Source organism: Papaver somniferum, unplaced genomic scaffold, assembly GCF_003573695.1.
Source record: "Papaver somniferum cultivar HN1 unplaced genomic scaffold, ASM357369v1 unplaced-scaffold_117, whole genome shotgun sequence".
NCBI classification, from domain to species: domain Eukaryota; kingdom Viridiplantae; phylum Streptophyta; class Magnoliopsida; order Ranunculales; family Papaveraceae; genus Papaver; species Papaver somniferum.
In genome coordinates, this window is record NW_020620714.1 from 4,542,343 (window position 1) to 4,561,497 (window position 19,155).

Here is a 19,155-nt window from a genome sequence, read left to right on the forward strand (position 1 = left end):
TTTTTTTTTTGACCATCCATCATCCCCTATTGGGATGAGACGCTGGAGAAAATGCCATGGTCGTAGAATCTCCCTTCCCAATTTTAGAACATCCCTTGAAGTTCATCATGGTGCCCACGGAAAACGGTGAAGCTTAAAGAATTGTTCCAAAAGAAAGGGACACCCCCTGGGACATAACATAACTGGTACATGTGAGGGAGCCCATAGAATTGGAATTGATCACTAGAGGGCAAAGGCACTCCAACAGACGACTCCTTACGGCATTTCACTATTTATCAGCGGCGGCCTAGGTATTTTCTCCCTGAATGGGTAGAATTAGTAGACTCCCCGATAAAACCTAGTTAGTGGCCACAAAATTTCGCCACCGGAAGATACAGAATCGGCCCAAAATGAAAAGAGGAAGATCTGGAAGCATAGCTATCAACAATCACAACACAGAGGTGTTCTGGTATTCGCCAATTCCTTTTTAATACTTTTTTTTTTTTATAATTCATTTGATCTGATTAGATTTACTGAAGTTGCAGAGAGAGTAGAGATTTGTAAACACCAAACTAGGATACTTAATTATAATTTTCGGAATATTAATATAGATTAAGTTGATAATTTTGTGGTTGAATCATTACATTTATCATCCAATTCCTATAGAGTAGAATTTTTATGTACATGGATATTTAATAATTCCCAGTCCAGTTGTATGGTCACTGAAAATACAAAGAAATTCAGATGTCGGCACAAAAGATATTTTGGATAAGAAAATTTTATGGACTGAATTAAATTGCAATCACCACAGACTAGGCAAGTGGTGAAGATGGTTGAATAATTGACTAAATTCTGTGCATTATTGCAGTAAAGTAAACAATGGCCGCAATCGAGAGTAGGACAATTGATCCAACTATGCCCACATAATTGTAGCACAGTGGGTCTTCTATGAAATTCTTTTGTAGATATAGCTCATTGCGAACCAGGAATAGTTATCTTACATTCAAACATAAATTTCAAATATTACATACCCTTTGCTGTGTGAGCTTGCTTTTTTTATTGTCCATATCCTTTATTGCGTGCAATCTGCAATATACCAGTATCTTAGTATGGCGCTTGAAGAGATTGTTGTTGGTGGTGTAACAGAAATATTAAACAAGTTGGGCGCTGCTGTTGCCCAAGAGATAAATTTGGCGTGGGGTGTCAAAGATGACTTGCAAAAGCTTCAAAGAACCTTACAGGTGATCGCGGCTGTAATTGCTGACGCGGAGAATAGGCAAGAGATGGAAGAACTTGTTCGGCTTTGGCTGGTGAGGCTCAAGGATGTAGCTTATGACGCGGATGATGTGATGGATGAGTTTTCATATGAAACCATTCGTCGAGGTGAAAGGGGGGACCGCGTGAAGGATAAGGTTCGTGATTTCGTCTCCTCTTCTAATCCACTAGTATTTCGTTTCAAGATGGCAAACAAAATTAAAGATGTCAACCGAAGTTTAGATGAAATTACCAAAGATATGGCTAGGTTTCAGTTACAAACTACATCACCTAGCAATACTATTAATGCTCATGGTGGAAGTAGTGAGCAACGGAGCCGACAAACCACATCTTTGGTGAACGAGTCAAAAATTATAGGAAGGGAGGATGATAAAAAGGAAATAATAAGATTGTTAACAACTCTCACTGCGTCGTCATCATCTGGCAGTTATAATCCACATCATGAAAATATCTCTGTAGTTTCCATCGTGGGGATGGGTGGAGTCGGAAAAACTACACTAGCCCAATTCGTTTACAAGGACAAATTGGTAGAAAACCACTTTGATCAAAGAATATGGGTCTTTGTTTCCAAGGATTTTGATGTCAAAACCATTTTAATAAAAATTATGGAGTCCATTACTGAAGCTAAGTTTGAAAATCTTTCAAATTTGGATGTCTTAGTGAATGAAGTTCAAAAAAAGTTGAAGGGGAAGAAATATCTTCTAGTACTGGATGATGTATGGAATGACCGTTACGAGGAATGGGAGGAGCTTAAAACTCCGTTGCTCGTTGGTGCTCAAGGAAGTAAGATATTAATCACTACACGTGAAAACCAGGTCGCTGATGTTGTAAATGGGAGTATTCCTTCGTACAGATTGGAAAATTTACAAGAGGATGAATGTTGGTCTATTATGGAGAATGAAGCCTTTTCCCCTGGTGGAGCTCTAAAAACACCAAACATGACTAACATAGGAAAAGAGATTTCAAAAAAATGTGGTGGTTTGCCCCTTGCAGCAAAAATACTAGGAAGTCTAATGCGCTTAAAAAATAATGAAGGTGATTGGCTATCAATTAAAGAAAACAGTATTTTGGATACTCCAGAAGGTCAAAGTAGAATCATGCCGATACTTAAATTGAGCTATGATAACTTGACATCTCAGTTGAGACAATGTTTCTCCTACTGCTCCATCTTTCCCAAAGGTTTGGAGATAAACAGAGAAACTTTGATTCAACTGTGGAATGCCGAAGGCTTCCTGGAGTCATCTAATGTGGGGAGCAAAAAATCGAGAGAAGACATTGGAAACGAGTATTTCGTAAGTTTGGTGCGGAGCTCATTTTTGGATGTCAAGGAAATGAATGACTTGGATGACATAAGGTCGTGCACTATGCATGACCTTGTACATGATCTTGCTCAGAGTGTTGTAGGAAATCATGAATGTGCGATTGTCAGTGTCAGTGAACTGATGAATATTCCTAGAGTTCGTCGCTTACAGTTGATAGTTGATGAAGCCTTATCTGCAGCATTTTCAGTAACCATAAATAGTGCAAAGAAGTTGCGAACAGTCATCATCCTTGATTCACCTTATTACGAGTTGGACCCCAATAGATTCTCCAAAAGTAAGCGGTTACGTGTTTTATATTTGGATAGTCTAACTAAAGCCTTGTCACCATTGTCATCTTGGAGTCCTAAACTAAAGCATTTAAGGTACCTTAACCTTTCGTCTTTCGATCTTAGTGAAACTCCCAATCATAATTCCATCAACAAACTTTATAATCTGCAGACGTTGGTATTATGCGAGTGTCGCCATGTACAAGATTTTCTCAAAAACATAGAATCTTTGAAAAAACTGAGACACCTTAATATCACTCTCACGGATATTAAAGAACTACCTGATTCTGTCACTAGCCTCTGTAATTTGCAGAGGTTGGATCTGCAAAAATGCAATAGCTTCACTTCTTTTCCCAACTCCATAAATGGTCTAGAATATCTAAGATTTCTTGATCTGTCATTTACACCTATTGAAGAATTACCTGATTCTATCACTAGCCTCCACCATTTGCAGACATTAGATATCAACAGTTGCCAGAAATTGAAAGCCTTACCCAAGTATGTCAAAGGCCTTGAGGAACTGAGAATATTTAATTTCAGAGACTGCACCCTACTAGAAGCATTACCTGAAGATTTTGGTTTGTTGACACAGTTAAGGTCCCTTGACCTATTTGGTACTAAGATCAAAGTGTTACTGGAGTCATGTGCTAATCTCAACAATCTCGAGTTTGTGGATCTCTCCTTCTGTGAGCTTCCTAAAGAGGTAACTAACTGGAAAAAGCTGAAATATTTTATCTACGGGAAAGAGGGAGCACCAGTGGGTATTGGAGAACTAGTTTATCTTCGCGAATTGTCTTATTCAGTAAATAGCAATACTGATATTAATGCTGGTATTGAAGAGTTGAGGAACCTAAACCTTCTCGAGGAAATAACTATTTATGATCTTGAGAACGTGGAAGACCCAGTAGACGCTGAAGAATCAAATTTGAAAGGGAAAGAAAAACTTCGTCGTTTGTATCTAGAATGGGGTGAAAAGGGGTTTGACCATCTGTATTGTAGTCGCAGTAGTCTGGTTCTAGAAGCTCTGCAACCTCACACTAACCTGAAAACCTTTAGTATTCATAACTTTATGGGTTGGGACCTCCCAACCTGGATGCATGTTTCAAGTGGTCTTCCAAATTTGGAATTTTTGGAAATCTTCAACTGCAAAAGGACTGAACAACTTCCAGAGGCTATGGGGCAGCTCCCACGTCTCAAGTCTCTCCATCTATCCGATGTATCTTTGAACTATTTGGGTATGGGATTTCCTTCGCTGGTTGAACTCCATCTAACGGATATGTCATATCTACAAGAATTGTGTTCCTCATATCCTTGTCTTCGGGATCTAAGAATCACTGGCTGCAGAAGTTTGACCAAGATTCCTTCATTTCCTTGTCTTGAGTTCTTACTGTTAAAGGAGGTCGACCACAGCTTAGTAAGCTCAGTTGGGATAAGCCAGACTTCTATCACAACCCTTTTTTTACACAATGTCGAAGAGCTTATATACTTCCCGTTAAACATACTCCGAAGGAATTGTAATCTTCAAATTCTGCAAATTAGAGAGTGCAATCAGTTTCAAGGATTTCGAGTAAATGATAATGAGAAGGAGACTGCATCATTTCTATTTGGCTCCGAACTCGACTGCGTCTCTCTTCAACGCCTGGATTTGATAGATTGCCCAGACTTAAAGTTTCTTCCAGATTTACAGAGGTGGACTTCGCTCTGGATATTATTCATCTGGAATTGCCCCAATCTGAGGAACTACTCAACTTATGATCTGAAATCGTTGTCCAGCCTAAAAGAACTATATGTTGATTATATTCAAAGAGACGAGCAGCGGGGAGATCCATCTGTTCATGCAGAATTGGTTAATTTGATAAATTAAAGGGAACCAGGTACTTTCTCTTACTCTCCCTATAAATTTCCTCAAGTATTAAAAATATCTGTCGCTTAATTATTTTATGTTATGCATGTAGACAAAAAACGCAGTTTGAGACTCGGACACTACTACCTGATCAAATATGAGAACCAGACCTCTACCAACGATTCCCAGTTGTTGTATGTACTTGGTTCACTCTGATTTGTATTCGTTATCTTTTTGTAAGTAGTGAACTTCAGTCGAAATCGAGATAGCTGCTTTTACATGTTTTCTGTCAATTCCTAGCTAGAAACTGCAATTCACACAATTTCTGCTTGATGCTCTTCCATATATAATTTCAGTCCTATTCTAATGTGGCTTGCAGGCATGTGACATATCTCCTTAATTTGATTTTCTTTTTGTGTGTTTTCTTTTATTCTGTCTGGTGCATGCTTTGAATTCCTTTTGATTTGGTTTTGTCTGGTTGCGCAGATGTGTACAATAGTGCAATTAACGGACCTTCACAACACATATGACTTTGCGAAGAAGTAAATGATCATTACAAAGCTGATCCGAATGAGTTTTCAATAATTTAGTGTCCTGGCATATTCCCATAAAAACGGAACCCAAAGGATCTTTGCTGCGAGAGTTGGATCATTTCCATTTTGCTTACTAGACAGTACAAGCACTGTCTGTCCACCTCAGAGCTGAGATGTTGCAACTTTTCTGTATTTTGTGTGCTTCTATTGTAATCAATGTCGATATATGCAACCTCTTTTTTCTCTTTTTTCCCCACCGCAAAGCAGAGATTCGAACCTGCGACCAAAAAAAATCAAATTCATTGGACTGCACTACACAAGTTCATTTGACTAGTGTAAACAAGGTGTAAGAATGAATGGGTGTATTATATAACTAAATGACACAGCATCTCCTGGGTGGAAATATCCAGTAAATTCACTAATACCCCCTGAAGGATTTATTATTTACAAACCAACCCCGTCGGGCCCTCTTTCTTTTCTTTTTTTCCTAGCGTTTTTAGGGGCCATCCCAAAGGATTTAGGGGCCATCAATTTATACCCAGCCAAAGACTCTAGTTAAGGGGTACCCTATATGATATTGAAGTTACATAAATGCCCTTATGGTAAAACTGTATAAAAACCAAATCAAAAACAATTCTACTCATTTCAACTCTTCTTCTTCCAGTTTCATATTATCTTCCGATTGTGGAAGAAAAAAAAAATTTCCTCGTTCAACCGAAACATCGCCGCGAATCGTAAAATCAAAACATCGTCGATTCGATTATAAAACAATGGATAAGAGAAATGAAACCCACATACCTAGAACCAAAAATGTTGCTCGGGGTATCGATCCAAACATTGGAATTTTAGCAAGAAATAAAGAAATTCTTGCTGCAAATGAAGAAGAACGCGAAGAACGCGAAGAACAAGTACCCGGAAATGTAGTCGGTGGTGGCGATTCCGAGACTCAAACACTTCGTCAACTTCAAATGGCCCCAATTAGGTAAGAATCTATCATTTTTGGGGTTTATTTTGCTTTAATTCGTCGAATGGGTTTTCGGTTATTTATCCAGATTCGGACGATATGCATGCTCATTTACTTCCGAATGTAGTCTTGTTCTTCATTTTTCAAGAACATCGACAATATTCGGGAGAAAGATTTGATGATTATCTGCCGAATATTGGTGGCCATATCTTCCTGGATACAAACTGCTAATAATCGGTAGTTTAATGAATTTTTTGGCTACCGAATATATTTAAGTAGACACAAAGTATTCGGAAGAACACTCACTACCGAATGTATATATTGAAAAAATCTCAAAATTTATGATATAGGAAAAATCCCATTTTGGGGCCAGTATTTATTCGGAAGACAATATAATGTTTTATACCTCCGATTGTGTAGGATAAAATTTTAGAGTTTCTGAACTCCAGTTGATGAATATTCGGTTGTAAACGTGTTTAGTTATATTCCGATTGTTTTTCATTCGGAAAAAATATGTGTCTTCTTACTTCCGAATTTGTACATTCGGGTTATAGAGGTGCACTTTTTCTTCTGATTGTGTAGGATGAATTTACAGCTTCTGAACTCCAATTGATGTATATTCGGTTGCAAATATGTTTAGTTAGCTTCCGATTGTTTTGTATTCGGAAAAAATATGTGTCTTCTTACGTCCGAATGTGTACATTCGGGTTATATTTCCATACTTTGTCTTCCGATTGTATAGTTTGTAAATATTGTTCCTTTCTTTGTTGTTTAGACAAAGTCGAGAAGGGAGGAAGAAAGTGACAGCTAGTGCTAGGAGGGAAAGGAGTGCCAAAGATAATTCAGGTGCTCAACAAAGCGAACAAGAACAAAGCAGTCAACAAGGAGTGCAACCAACTGTTGAACAACAAGGCAGTGAACAAGGGGTGCGACCAAGTGTTGAACAAGCCGCTCAACAAAGTGCAGGACCAAGTGTTGAACTAGTTGATCCAGTGGCAAGAGTAGAAGAAGAAGGACAACCAAGTGGTACCCAAAAATCCAAAAAAGGGAAAGATGTTGTAAGGAAGGATATTGCTAAGAAAGCATCACATCTTGTCCCTCAGCACTTGAAGAAGAAGGGTATTCCAGCAGGCACAATCCTTGGACTACCAGCGGATGGAGGAAAATTGCTATTTGGATACAAAGACTCATGGCCCAGAGAAATATATGAAACCGAGGTAATAAAATTACTATTTTTTATTAATGTATTGTCTATGTGTTATATCGTAATACTTGTATTAAGGATTTTTTTATGTACTTTAATAGGATCATCAAGATGCGGTCCGTCTACTCAAACCTACCGCCGCACCAACAAAAATGCTTGCGTGGCCTTTATCCGGTGAATGTGAAAGGTTCAAGACAATTATTGCCAACTCGGGGTTAGCTAATGCCGCCGAGAATTCATTGTTGGAACATGATCGTGTGGCCATATCGGCGTTTGTGGAGAGAATGTATCCTGAGACCGGTACTTTCCATATGCCGTTTGGGGAGATGACGATCACCCCGGATGATGTTGTGCAGATTCTTAACCTTCCCGACCAAGGCACAGCTGTGAAGTTTAACTACACAAAGCAGTTAAGTTGGGCACAACTTTATTCTCTAACTAACAAGTGCTTAGGTTGGGATGAAGAGACAACAACAACAGAGTTTAGGAGGCATGCCAGTTATAGAACAAGACAGATCAACATTACAGCTTTGATGAATATGTTCCGAGGCACCTTGGAGAAGGAAAAGAATGGAACGTTAACTGATGAGCAAGTGAACCACGCTGCCACTGCATATGTCCTCTGTGTATTGGGATGTGTCATATTCCCCAATACTTCTGGCAACCGTATCGACGCCAACCTTATACAACTTTTGGATCCTCTTCATGAAGTCGGTGACTATTCTTGGGGCACGGCATGCCTAGCATTCTTGATGGAAGAGTTGAGAAAGGCGTCGAGGCTAGGAACCTGCCAAGTTGCCGGGAACGTGGCTCTATTGCAGGTTTTTTCTTTAACTCTATAACTCACTCTATAGTTATTCGGTAGACAATACATATGACGCATATTCATAACTCCAAAGGACGCATATTCGGTAGGAATTGATCCATCTTATTTTCTGAATGTTTGTTATTCGGTGGCTAGGTACTTAGTTTTATTTACGATTATATATAATCGGAAATATGTTTTTGATATTACTACCGAATATACAGGCCAGAAAAACTAGAGGTTACTGAACTCCAAAGGACGCATATTCGGTAGGAATTGATCCATCTTATTTTCCGAATGTTTGTTATTCGGTGGCTAGGTACTTAGTTTTATTTCCGATTATATATAATCGGAAATATTTTTTTGATATTACTACTGAATATACAGGCCAGAAAAACTATAGGTTACTGAACTCCAAATGACGCATATTCGGTAGGAAATGATCCATATTTATTTCCGAATGTTGGGTATTCGGTAGATAGGTACTCAGTTTTGTTTCCGATTATATATAATCGGAAATTATGTTTGGAAATTACTACCGAATATACACAAATTTACTAAAACTTGATTTCTTATGTATGTAGGCATGGATCTATGACCACTTCCCTATCCTGAAGTTGGCCGGAGAGAACCCGGGGTGGTGCAAAGGTACTCCTAGAGGAACAAAGTATATATTTGAAGACAACCGTTCTAGGACAAAAGAGCAGCAGTTGATTCGCATGAGGGAGATTTTGGACCAATTGAAGGCCTCGGACGTATGCTTTGATCCATACAAGGAAGATCGAGCCAGTGGGCATATAAATTTTCGGTCGGACTTGTCCATTTATTTTGGACCATTGTGGCACCCCACAGGATATGTGATGTATAACCCCTCTAGGGTGATGCGACAACACGGGTATATACAACAACAACCTCTGGAGAAAATGGGGGATTACTACAAATTGGAGTTGGAGTTGTGCTCTTCTAGTGGTGATAATCTTACAATTGTTCACACAGGCCCACCTACTGTTCTTGATAACTGGGATAAGAGGAATGACTTCATTATCGACACTGGTAGACGAACCAACCGAGGTGATGAAATTTCTCCAGACTATATGAGTTGGTATAACAAGGTATCACATCCTTTGGTTATCCGTGAAATCAAATCCAACACTACTGCGGCGGGTTCAAATTATAATTGTATCATCAAAGACAAACCAGCTGGTTATGATAGACTGGTGCGTGTTCTTATATTTTTGTTCATTTTATATTATTCCTATAAATCTTAGGTAATTACCGTTTGATGTTATGTCATTACGTATAAAAAAACAGGTGAATAGGTTCAAGCGTGTTTCCAAAATGTTAACTGCATGCTTGAAGAGCGGAGATCCCATGCCAGCTGAGAAGATCAAAGAGGCTAGAGATCTAGTTGATAATATGGATAACGAAGATTATGCTGCCCAGTTTGGGGAGAAAGTCACGAAGAGGTGATGAGTGCTAAATAGTGCATATTTATATATATTTTTATTGGCATTTAACTCATCGTTTGCGCATTAATTCTACATTTTATCCCATATTCTGTATTTTCATTGTTTTCAAGAATAAATATTTTTCTTACTTAATTTTGCATTTTTAGGCAACAAATAAAGTCTGGATGAATTGCGGAGCAAAAAGAGCAGAAAAGTGGTGAAAAGCCGGGAGGAATTACGCGAGGAAGCCGCGAAGAATGTTGTGCACAAGACCAAGAGGGTAGGAATGGGCTCAAGAAGGAAGAATTGTTCTCATAGAAGTTATGGGCCTTGAATATCCAAAGCCCAAAATCCTTTCTCAAACCCATTTCCATTACCCAAGCCCGTCTCGAATTTCGGCCGTCAGATTGACGCCTCTCAGCATCCTACGGTCGCTCCATCGTAGCATATCAATCTCCGAAGCTCCTGCTCTACATCGCAACGCAGATCTCCATCTTGGGCCATCCATTTTGTTGTATTCCTCCATCCAACGGTCGCTACCCATAGCCTTCCATCTCATCGTTGGATCCACCTACCATCTGAACATCCTACGGATCAGCTCGCCAAACATCAACTCAGATAATCTCGCCTCACACCCTAGCACCAAAGCCTATACTACCACCCAAACACCTCCTTCTTCCCAAAACTCGATCTCATCTTCCTCCACCCGACCGCTTGCAGAACCACCATCGCCTGCTACTCTCTGCAACTCCACCAGACCTCGAGCTCCACCACCACCACAAACACCCGACAACACCACCATCTCCATCAACAGAGCCCATCCCCCTATTTCACCCATTTCACTAACTCTACTCACTGTTAGGGTTCTGAAATGAGAGAAGTAGGGTGATGGTGACTGAGTTCATAGCAGAAGGAAGTATGGGTGATTCACAGCAAACTGCAGAATACAGCATGGGTCGAGCTACTTTTGGAAATCTGTAAGTCCAAATTTTTGTAATTTCAGAAAAACCTAATTTTCTGTTTTTGGGGATTCACCATTTGGGTTGTGTATTGGGATATAAATAGTGCACTGTAACATTGTGAGAGAGGGGAGAGGAGACCCAAGTCTTAATTCAGTAGAAGTTTCTCTTTCAATTTGATTTTTTCCTGTGTTCTGTATCAGTAGTTTTTCTCCATGTATAATAACCCTCTTAGCAGCATGTTAGGTTTTCTAATTATGAGCTAAGCACCTTAACTGGGGTTAAGATGAAACCCTTAGCCTGATTTCTAATATGTGTGCTGATGTGCTACTGATATGATCATTGTCACTGTGTAGGATTAAATTTTTGTATTGAACACATGTTGCTTTCACCTAGAATGTCAAGCATCCTAGGTAGTTAGAGTTTCTCTATGTTTGTTCAATAACTCTACATTGCTTGTTATTATGTTTGATGAGTTGTGCTTTAAACAGACAACTCATACTTGCCTTGGTTGAGTGATTGGAGGTAGTTTATCCATCTAAAGAAATTGAAGCAGTGCATTGGTCCACATGTTAGTATAGGCTGAGAGGTGAATTCTCAACCACAGTTTCCACTCACCTGATTCTCCACCTCTATCTTATAGTTCAGAAATTTTCACCCTGCTCTCTTGTTTGATTCACTTCAGTTCTCTGTGTATTTTGCTTCAGTCTTAATGATTGAATTAGTGTAATGATTAGCCTCAAATTCAACTACTCAGTTATTGTGAATGATTGGTTTTAATGATTTATGATTGGTTCTCTCAGAAATCAATGCTAGTTTTAATGTTTAGTTAGTGGTTAATGATTAAGAGTAATAACTCAGTTAATGTTAATGATTGGTGGTTGTGATTAATGCTTAAAGGAATAAAAGCTGTGGTGAATCTGAGGTTCATCTGAAATCAATGCAGTGAAGTAATAAATGTTAGTGAGAAATTAATGATGTTCTGTGATTTTCTGTTTGAAATAAATGAGAGCTTTGAATAATGATTAGCAACTGTAATGATTGGGTAGTTAAGAATCCTGTGTGAAATAAATGTTAGCCTGATTATGATTGTGGAGTTAATGCTAGTTCAGTAGTTAATGCTTATGGTTGTGAAGTTAATACCTGTCCTGTTAATGATTGTTAGTGAGAAATAAATGCTGATAATTGCTAATGATTAGTGCTGTTGAATGATGATGATTGGTTCTGTTTAGTGTCATAATAAGAAAGATCAAATTTGCTCCCCCTTGTCCCTGTGGAACTGACCTGTGCTTGCCTTGTGTTGCTTGCCGACACTGTGCACTTGCAGTATAATTCTTAGGACCATTTCCGGTCACACCAAGTTTTTGGCGCCGCTGCCGGGGACTCGGTTGCGGCGCACTTGCTCTTTCTTTCTTGTGTTGTATTGCTCCTGCTTCTGTTGTGTTGTGTTGCTCCTGCTGCTGTTGTCTGAACTGTTCTGTGGGCTGCTCCTCTTTCTGTTGTTGCTGCTAAATCCTGCTGAACTGGGCTGTCAACCTACTCTTCCTGCTGCTGCGTTGTGCCGCTGCTTTGTGCTGCTGCTGCTAGACTCTCCCAAGCTGCTGCTCCTGTTGCTGCTGTGTTGCTGATTGCTGCTGCACTTGCAACCTTCCTGACCCAAAAGCCCAACTGGGCTGAAAGCTGAAGAAGCGGCAGAACTGAACACTAACCCATCTGGGCTGTAAGCTGCGAACGCTGCAGAAGTGGACCAAAGCCCAACTGGGCCTCAGACAAACCAAAGCAGCGTAGGACGATCCAAGCCCAACTGGGCTTTTGCAACTAACACCGAACAGCTGGGCTGTGCTATTCAGGTAGGCCTAACCCATGAGATAACCCAACTGGGCCTCATTAAATTCATTTGGGCTTGTATTTAAGTATCAATCTGGGCTTGTAATAATTTTCAATTTTTCTCTTTTCTTTCTATTTGGGCCTGTAATAATTTTTAATTTTCTTTCTTTTTTCTTTTCTTTTATGGGCTTGTATTTATTGTTTGTGAATATTCTTATCTTTTGTGGGCTTGTCTTTTATTTTGGACTTTAGGTGTATATTCCCTCCATTAGGCTCCCAACTTTGTAAAATACCAAAACCCATTGTGAAACCAAAACCCAGTGTAAACCAAATTATCCAAAAACCCATTTTAAACCAAAATATTGGGCTTTTTGTGGTTCCAAAAATTGTTTCCGACTGCTCTGACCAACATGTTAGTTAAGGTACCTACTAGGACATGATTGTGACCTACAGAGACCAAACCAACAGACTCGTTAGAATTAACCCGGACGATCCAATCGAAATCCTTAGTTCTGAGGTAGACAGTCCAGATCAATCAGAAACAATGGGAGAACCCCGTACACTCAAAGATTATATGTACCCAACTAGAACTAGTCAACCATCTTGTATTGTGCTACCAGAAGCCAATGGCCATTATGAGCTGAAATCAAGCACAATACAAATGGTTCCAGTTTTTAGAGGTGTAGAAAATGAAAACCCGTACCATCACGTGAGAGAGTTTGAGGAGATTTGTGGAACTCTGCGTTTCACTCAAATGTCTGACGAAATCCTAAAGTTGAGGCTTTTTCCTTTCTCCCTTAAAGATAAGGCTAAGGCCTGGCTGTATGCTTTACAGCCTCAATCCATCATGTCTTGGGATGATCTCATCAAGGAGTTTTTCAAAAAGTTTTTCCCAAATCACAAGACTGCGACAATTCGTCAAAGTCTGAATAGCTTTGTGCAATTAGAGGGTGAGACCCTAGCTAGATACTTGGAGAGATTCAATGAATTATTGCTCCAATGTCCCCATCATGGTTTTGAAAAATGGAGACTTGTGCAAATTTTGTATGAGGGTCTAGATGTGTCCACCCGAACAACGGTTGAGTCAATGTGCAATGGTCTTTTTGTAAATAAGACCGCTGATGCGTCTTGGGACTTCCTGATTGAAGTAGCTGAGAAGACGCAACAGTGGGAATCCATTCGTGAACCTAGAAAAACTACACCTGTAGCTAGAGTTCATAGGATTGAGTCTGATTTTGAAGGAAGTGCAAAGATGGCTGCGCTAGCAAGAAGAATAGAAGCGTTAGAACTACAGAAAAACGCAAACCCATCTCCCACTACCTTTTGTGAACATGTCGAAATGGCTATTTGTGCTCTATGTAGTGGATCTGATCACCAAGTCAATGAGTGTCCGGAAATGCATGCATTCCAGGAATCTAAGCTTGAGCAAGCAAATGCTATGTTTCAAAAACAAGAGCACAACCCATATTCACAAACCTATAATCCAGGATGGAGAAACCACCCCAACTTTTCATGGTCCAAAGGCCCTGCCCAAGGAGGACCATCTCAACCAAATCAAAGCTATCAAAACAACCAAGGCTATCAATACCCGAGAAATCCTCAACAGCAGTCGTACCCTCAATACACTGCTGACAAGAAATTGTCCAGCATTGAAGAAAGTATCAATCAATTGACCCAACATCTGATGAAAAACGAGAAAGCAACTGATCAGCGAGTCACCGCTCTAGAACTACAGATGGGTCAAATTTGCGATGCATTGAATACTAGGGAAAAGGGTAAACTTCCTAGCCAACCCCAACAAGAACCAAAGAGGATATTTCAAGCAGGCACAACATCATCATCCTGCGAAAGAACCTCACCCGATCAAGTCCATTCCATCACCACTCTCCGAAGTGGTAGAGTTGTTGAGAACAAGGTAGGCATACCACAAGCAAGTGAATCTGAGCCAAACTTAGCATTGCCTACACCACCTAAGGAAACCTCCAGTCCAGAAAAAGAATCCGAGCACATTAGTGAAACCGACAAACCTACTGCTAGGAATGTCCCTCTACCTCCTAATGTTCCTATTGCTCCTTTTCCTCAGAGGTTAGTTCGCCAACAGATAAGCACCCACTACAATGAGATGTTAGAACTGTTCAAAAGAGTCAACATCAACATTACTTTTCTTGAGGCAATTAAGCAAATCCCTGCATATGCCAAATTCCTCAAAGATTTGTGCACTCAAAAACGCAAGATTAATGTGCACAAGCGTGCTTTCTTAGCTGAACAAGTGAGTTCCATTATTCTCAACAAAACTCCACCCAAGTTTAAGGACCCAGGTTGTCCAACAATCTCTTGCACTATCGGAGAACACAGGGTCAATAGAGCTTTATTAGATCTAGGGGCAAGTGTGAACCTCCTGCCATATTCTGTTTATGTGCAGTTAGGTCTTGGAGAGTTGAAGCCTACACCTATAACTCTCCAATTAGCAGATCGGTCAGTCAAAGTTCCTCGTGGAGTGGTAGAAGACGTTTTGATTAAGGTTGAAAAATTCTATTTTCCTGTAGACTTCATTGTCTTAGACACCCAACCTGTTCAAAACCCAAATTGTCACATTCCTATCATTCTAGGACGTCCATTCCTGGCGACGTCCAATGCAATCATCAACTGTCGGAATGGAGTGTTGAAACTCTCTTTTGGAAACATGACTGTAGAATTGAATGCGTTTAATGTTAGTCAACAACCTGTGAATCTAGATGATGAGGAGGTACATGAAGTCAATATGATTGAGAGTTTGATACAAGATTCATTGACTAGCATTATGTCAAGAGATCCACTGCAAGCATGTTTGGAAGGTGTTAACTTGGAGTTCTTTGATGATGAATACACTAGTGAAGTCCAATCTTTGCTCGAATCTGTACCTCAAATGGACATCACTAAGTGGCAGAATACAGTAGAACAACCCCCACTTTCTGAAGAGTTTGTTCTATCTTCAGATGAGTCACCTAAGGCCAACCAGGAATTGAAACCATTGCCTGAGACTTTGAAGTATGCATTTCTAGGTCCTTCTGATACTTTACCTGTTATCATTTCTTCACAACTGAACATAGAACAGGAAAACAAGCTTTTAGGAGTCCTTGAGGATCAGAAAGAAGCCTTAGGATGGACCATCTCAGATCTCAAAGGGATAAGCCCCACCATTTGCATGCACCACATTAATCTGGAAGAGAACGCCAAACCATCTAGGGAAATGCAAAGGAGACTTAACCCTAACATGAGAGACGTCGTTAAAAGTGAGATCTTGAAGCTACTTGATGCGGGTATCATATATCCGATTTCAGATAGTAAATGGGTTAGCCCCATTCAAGTTGTGCCTAAAAAGTCAGGCATTACTGTGGTTCGGAATGAGAAGAATGAGTTAGTCCCCTCACGTACAACCACAGGATGGCGAGTATGTGTCGACTACAGGAAATTGAACACAGTAACAAGGAAGGATCACTTCCCGCTCCCTTTCATTGACCAAATGCTAGAACGTGTGTCTGGACACAGTCACTACTGTTTTCTAGATGGCTTTTCCGGTTATAACCAAATCCATATAGCACCAGAAGATCAGAAAAAAACTACATTTACGTGTCCATTTGGGACATTTGCTTTTAGACGTATGCCCTTCGGGCTGTGTAATGCACCCGCTACTTTTCAGCGGTGCATGATGAGCATCTTTTCAGACATGATAGATAGTTTTCTCGAGATCTTTATGGATGATTTCTCTGTGTTTGGTTCCTCTTTTGACGAATGTTTGGACCATCTAGTCCTTGTGCTATCAAGATGTAGGCAAAAGAATCTGATTTTAAACTGGGAAAAATGCCACTTCATGGTGAACTCCGGCATAGTTCTAGGACACATCGTATCGGAAAAAGGAATTGAAGTAGATAAAGCTAAAGTCGACCTCATTCAGCAATTACCCCAACCCCACTCTGTGAAGGGGATTCGATCATTTTTAGGTCACGCCGGGTTCTACCGGCGATTCATCAAAAACTTTAGCCAAATCTCAAGACCTTTGTGTAACCTACTTGCCAAAGATGTTGTCTTTAACTTCGATGCTTCTTGTGTGAAGGCATGGGAAGAACTCAAGACTCTCCTCACCACCGCTCCTATAGTCCGACCTCCAGATTGGAAACTGCCGTTTGAGCTCATGTGTGATGCCTCTGATTATGCCGTTGGCGCTGTTCTAGGGCAACGTGTTGATAGACTACCATATGTGATATACTATGCTAGTAAAACTCTTAATGATGCTCAACTCAACTATTCGACCACCGAGAAGGAGTTACTTGCCGTGGTATTTGCATTAGACAAGTTTAGATCTTATCTGATAGGGTCTAAGATCATCATATACACAGACCATGCGGCTTTGAAGTATCTTCTTTCCAAGAAGGATGCTAAAGCACGCCTTATTCGATGGATACTCTTATTACAGGAATTCGATCTCGAAATCCGTGATAAGAAAGGTTGTGAGAATGTGGTTTCCGATCACTTGTCTAGATTAACTTTAGAGTCTATTGATGAATCTGAGCTGATTAGAGAATCATTCCCAGATGAACAGCTGATGTCTATCTCAGACCTCCCTTGGTTTGCTGATATCGTTAACTACCTTGCTGCAGGTAGGATGCCCTCACATTGGTCAAGACAAGACCGCTATAAGTTTTTAGCTGAGGTCAAACATTTTCTTTGGGATGACCCATATCTGTTTAAGTACTGTCCAGACCAAATCATTAGGAGATGTGTCCCCAACACTGAACACAAAGATGTGATATCTTTCTGCCATGACCAGGCATGTGGAGGCCATTTCAGTGCCAAGAAGACTGCTGCAAAGATCTTGCAGTGTGGATTCTATTGGCCATCGTTGTTCAAGGATTGCCATGATTATTGCGTTGCTTGTGAACGCTGTCAAAAGCTAGGAAGCATTTCGAGGAGAAACATGATGCCGTTGAACCCCATTCTGATTGTGGAGATTTTTGATGTTTGGGGGATAGACTTCATGGGTCCATTCCCCATGTCTGACAGCAAGCTGTACATCCTAGTCGCAGTTGATTACGTTTCTAAGTGGGTAGAAGCCATAGCAACCAGAACAAATGACCACAAGGTGGTACTTTCTTTTCTAAAGGAAAACATATTTGCACGTTTTGGTACCCCTAGAGCTATCATCAGTGACGGCGGTTCACATTTTCGTAACAAGTACTTTGAGTCTTTAGTACGCAAGTATGGCATAACTCACAAGGTTGCTACTCCGTACCACCCTCAGACTAGTGGACAAGTAGAGGTTTCTAATAGGGAAATTAAGCACATTCTCGAGAAGACGGTTAACCCGTCTAGGAAAGATTGGTCATTAAGGTTGAATGATGCTTTGTGGGCCTATAGAACAGCTTATAAGACACCAATTGGCATGTCCCCCTATCGTCTAGTGTATGGAAAGCCGTGCCATCTACCTGTGGAATTAGAACATCGTGCCTACTGGGCAATCAAGGAGCTGAACTTTTCTCTGGACGAAGCTGGAATTCAAAGGAAACTCCAACTCAATGAGTTGGAAGAATTGAGAAATGAGGCTTATGATAGTGCCAAGCTGTACAAGCAGAAGATGAAGATGTTTCACGACAAGCGTATTCTACGCAAATCTTTCACTCCTGGTCAGAGAGTCTTGCTGTATGACTCCCGATTACATCTTTTTCCAGGAAAACTGCGTTCCAGATGGAAGGGTCCGTACCTAGTACGCACAGTTTTTCCTCATGGAGCTGTAGAGTTGGAGGATGTCTCCAACAAGAACGTTTTCAAAGTCAACGGGCAGAGATTAAAGCCATTCTTTGAGCCATTCCCACCCGACATTGAAACAACCAACCTGGAGGACCCGGTCTATGTGGACTAAACGGGTCCACCCTTTCCCTAAATAACCAAACAGTTTTCGAAATGTTTTTCCCCCCCTAAAAACCAAAATTTTTCTTTTTCCCGTCCAAACCAAATGTCTCCCGACAAAACCAAAATTTTCCAAAAAGTCCAATCCCATTAAAAACCAAATTTTCTTGTAGATAACGTGTTAGTTAAATTTCCTTTTGTGTATATTTTGTGCTCATCCATTGTGACTCCTATTATGATGGATTTTTGCCTTGAATAACGGAGTTTTAATCCAGCTTCCGCCGTACAATCGGGTATTCTCTCTCCTTTTACTCTACTCAGCATGTTCCTCTTCATATATTGTTTTATAATTCTTTCCATGTTTTGAAACATTGAGGACAATGTTTAGTTTAGGTTTGGGGGTATAGAGTAGATACCATGATAAATTGCCATAATAGAAAACAAACTCCATCTTTTTGAAAAAATTGAAAAATTCCAAAAAAAAATTAAAAAATGAAAAATCATAAAAAATGGAGCTCATTTACCTTGAAATGTTGACTCTTGTGCAAATATGTATTTTTATTAGGAGTCTTAGTCTAGATATTTAGGCACCCTGATTCTAGCACAATTCACATAGTGATAAGAAATTTGCACGCGCACGATCTACCAATACATGTATGGCCTCGATCTTCAAGGTGTTGGATAGGAAGTCACGATTGCCAATCACTTTAGAATACTGAACGAAACTGGACTAGCTTGTTCTTTGGTTGGTTGGGATAGAAGATGGAGGTTACATTAAGAAAAACAACCATCGAATTTAACTGGGTGCATCAAAAAGGGCTACCTCTTGCGAAGTGTCATGTAATTT

General features: G+C 40.1%; 1 protein-coding gene across 4 annotated transcripts; it reads left to right on the plus strand.

Annotated features, from left to right (window-relative positions):
* Positions 1–26: 26 nt before the first annotated feature.
* On the plus strand, positions 27–5,496 carry LOC113330088 (putative disease resistance protein RGA1). Of its 4 annotated transcripts, XR_003350086.1 has the most exons (4): positions 27–448; positions 1,126–4,716; positions 4,798–4,879; positions 5,172–5,496. XR_003350086.1 is itself a non-coding variant. In XM_026576950.1 (2 exons), the coding sequence occupies exon 1, from the start codon at positions 1,089–1,091 to the stop codon at positions 4,704–4,706; it is 3,618 nt and encodes a 1,205-aa protein (XP_026432735.1). In that variant the 5' UTR covers positions 825–1,088; the 3' UTR covers positions 4,707–4,716; positions 4,798–5,152. The 4 variants fall into 4 exon arrangements, 1 of the variants encoding a protein (XP_026432735.1); XR_003350085.1 differs by lacking the exon at positions 27–448 and having other exon boundaries at positions 825–4,716; positions 4,798–4,921; XR_003350084.1 differs by lacking the exon at positions 27–448 and having other exon boundaries at positions 825–4,716.
* The last annotated feature ends 13,659 nt before the right edge of the window (positions 5,497–19,155 follow it).

Coding starts and splice junctions, on each gene's coding strand:
- LOC113330088 (XM_026576950.1), top strand. CDS start 1,089: ATGGCGCTTGAAGAGATTGTTGTTGGTGGTGTAACAGAAATATTAAAC.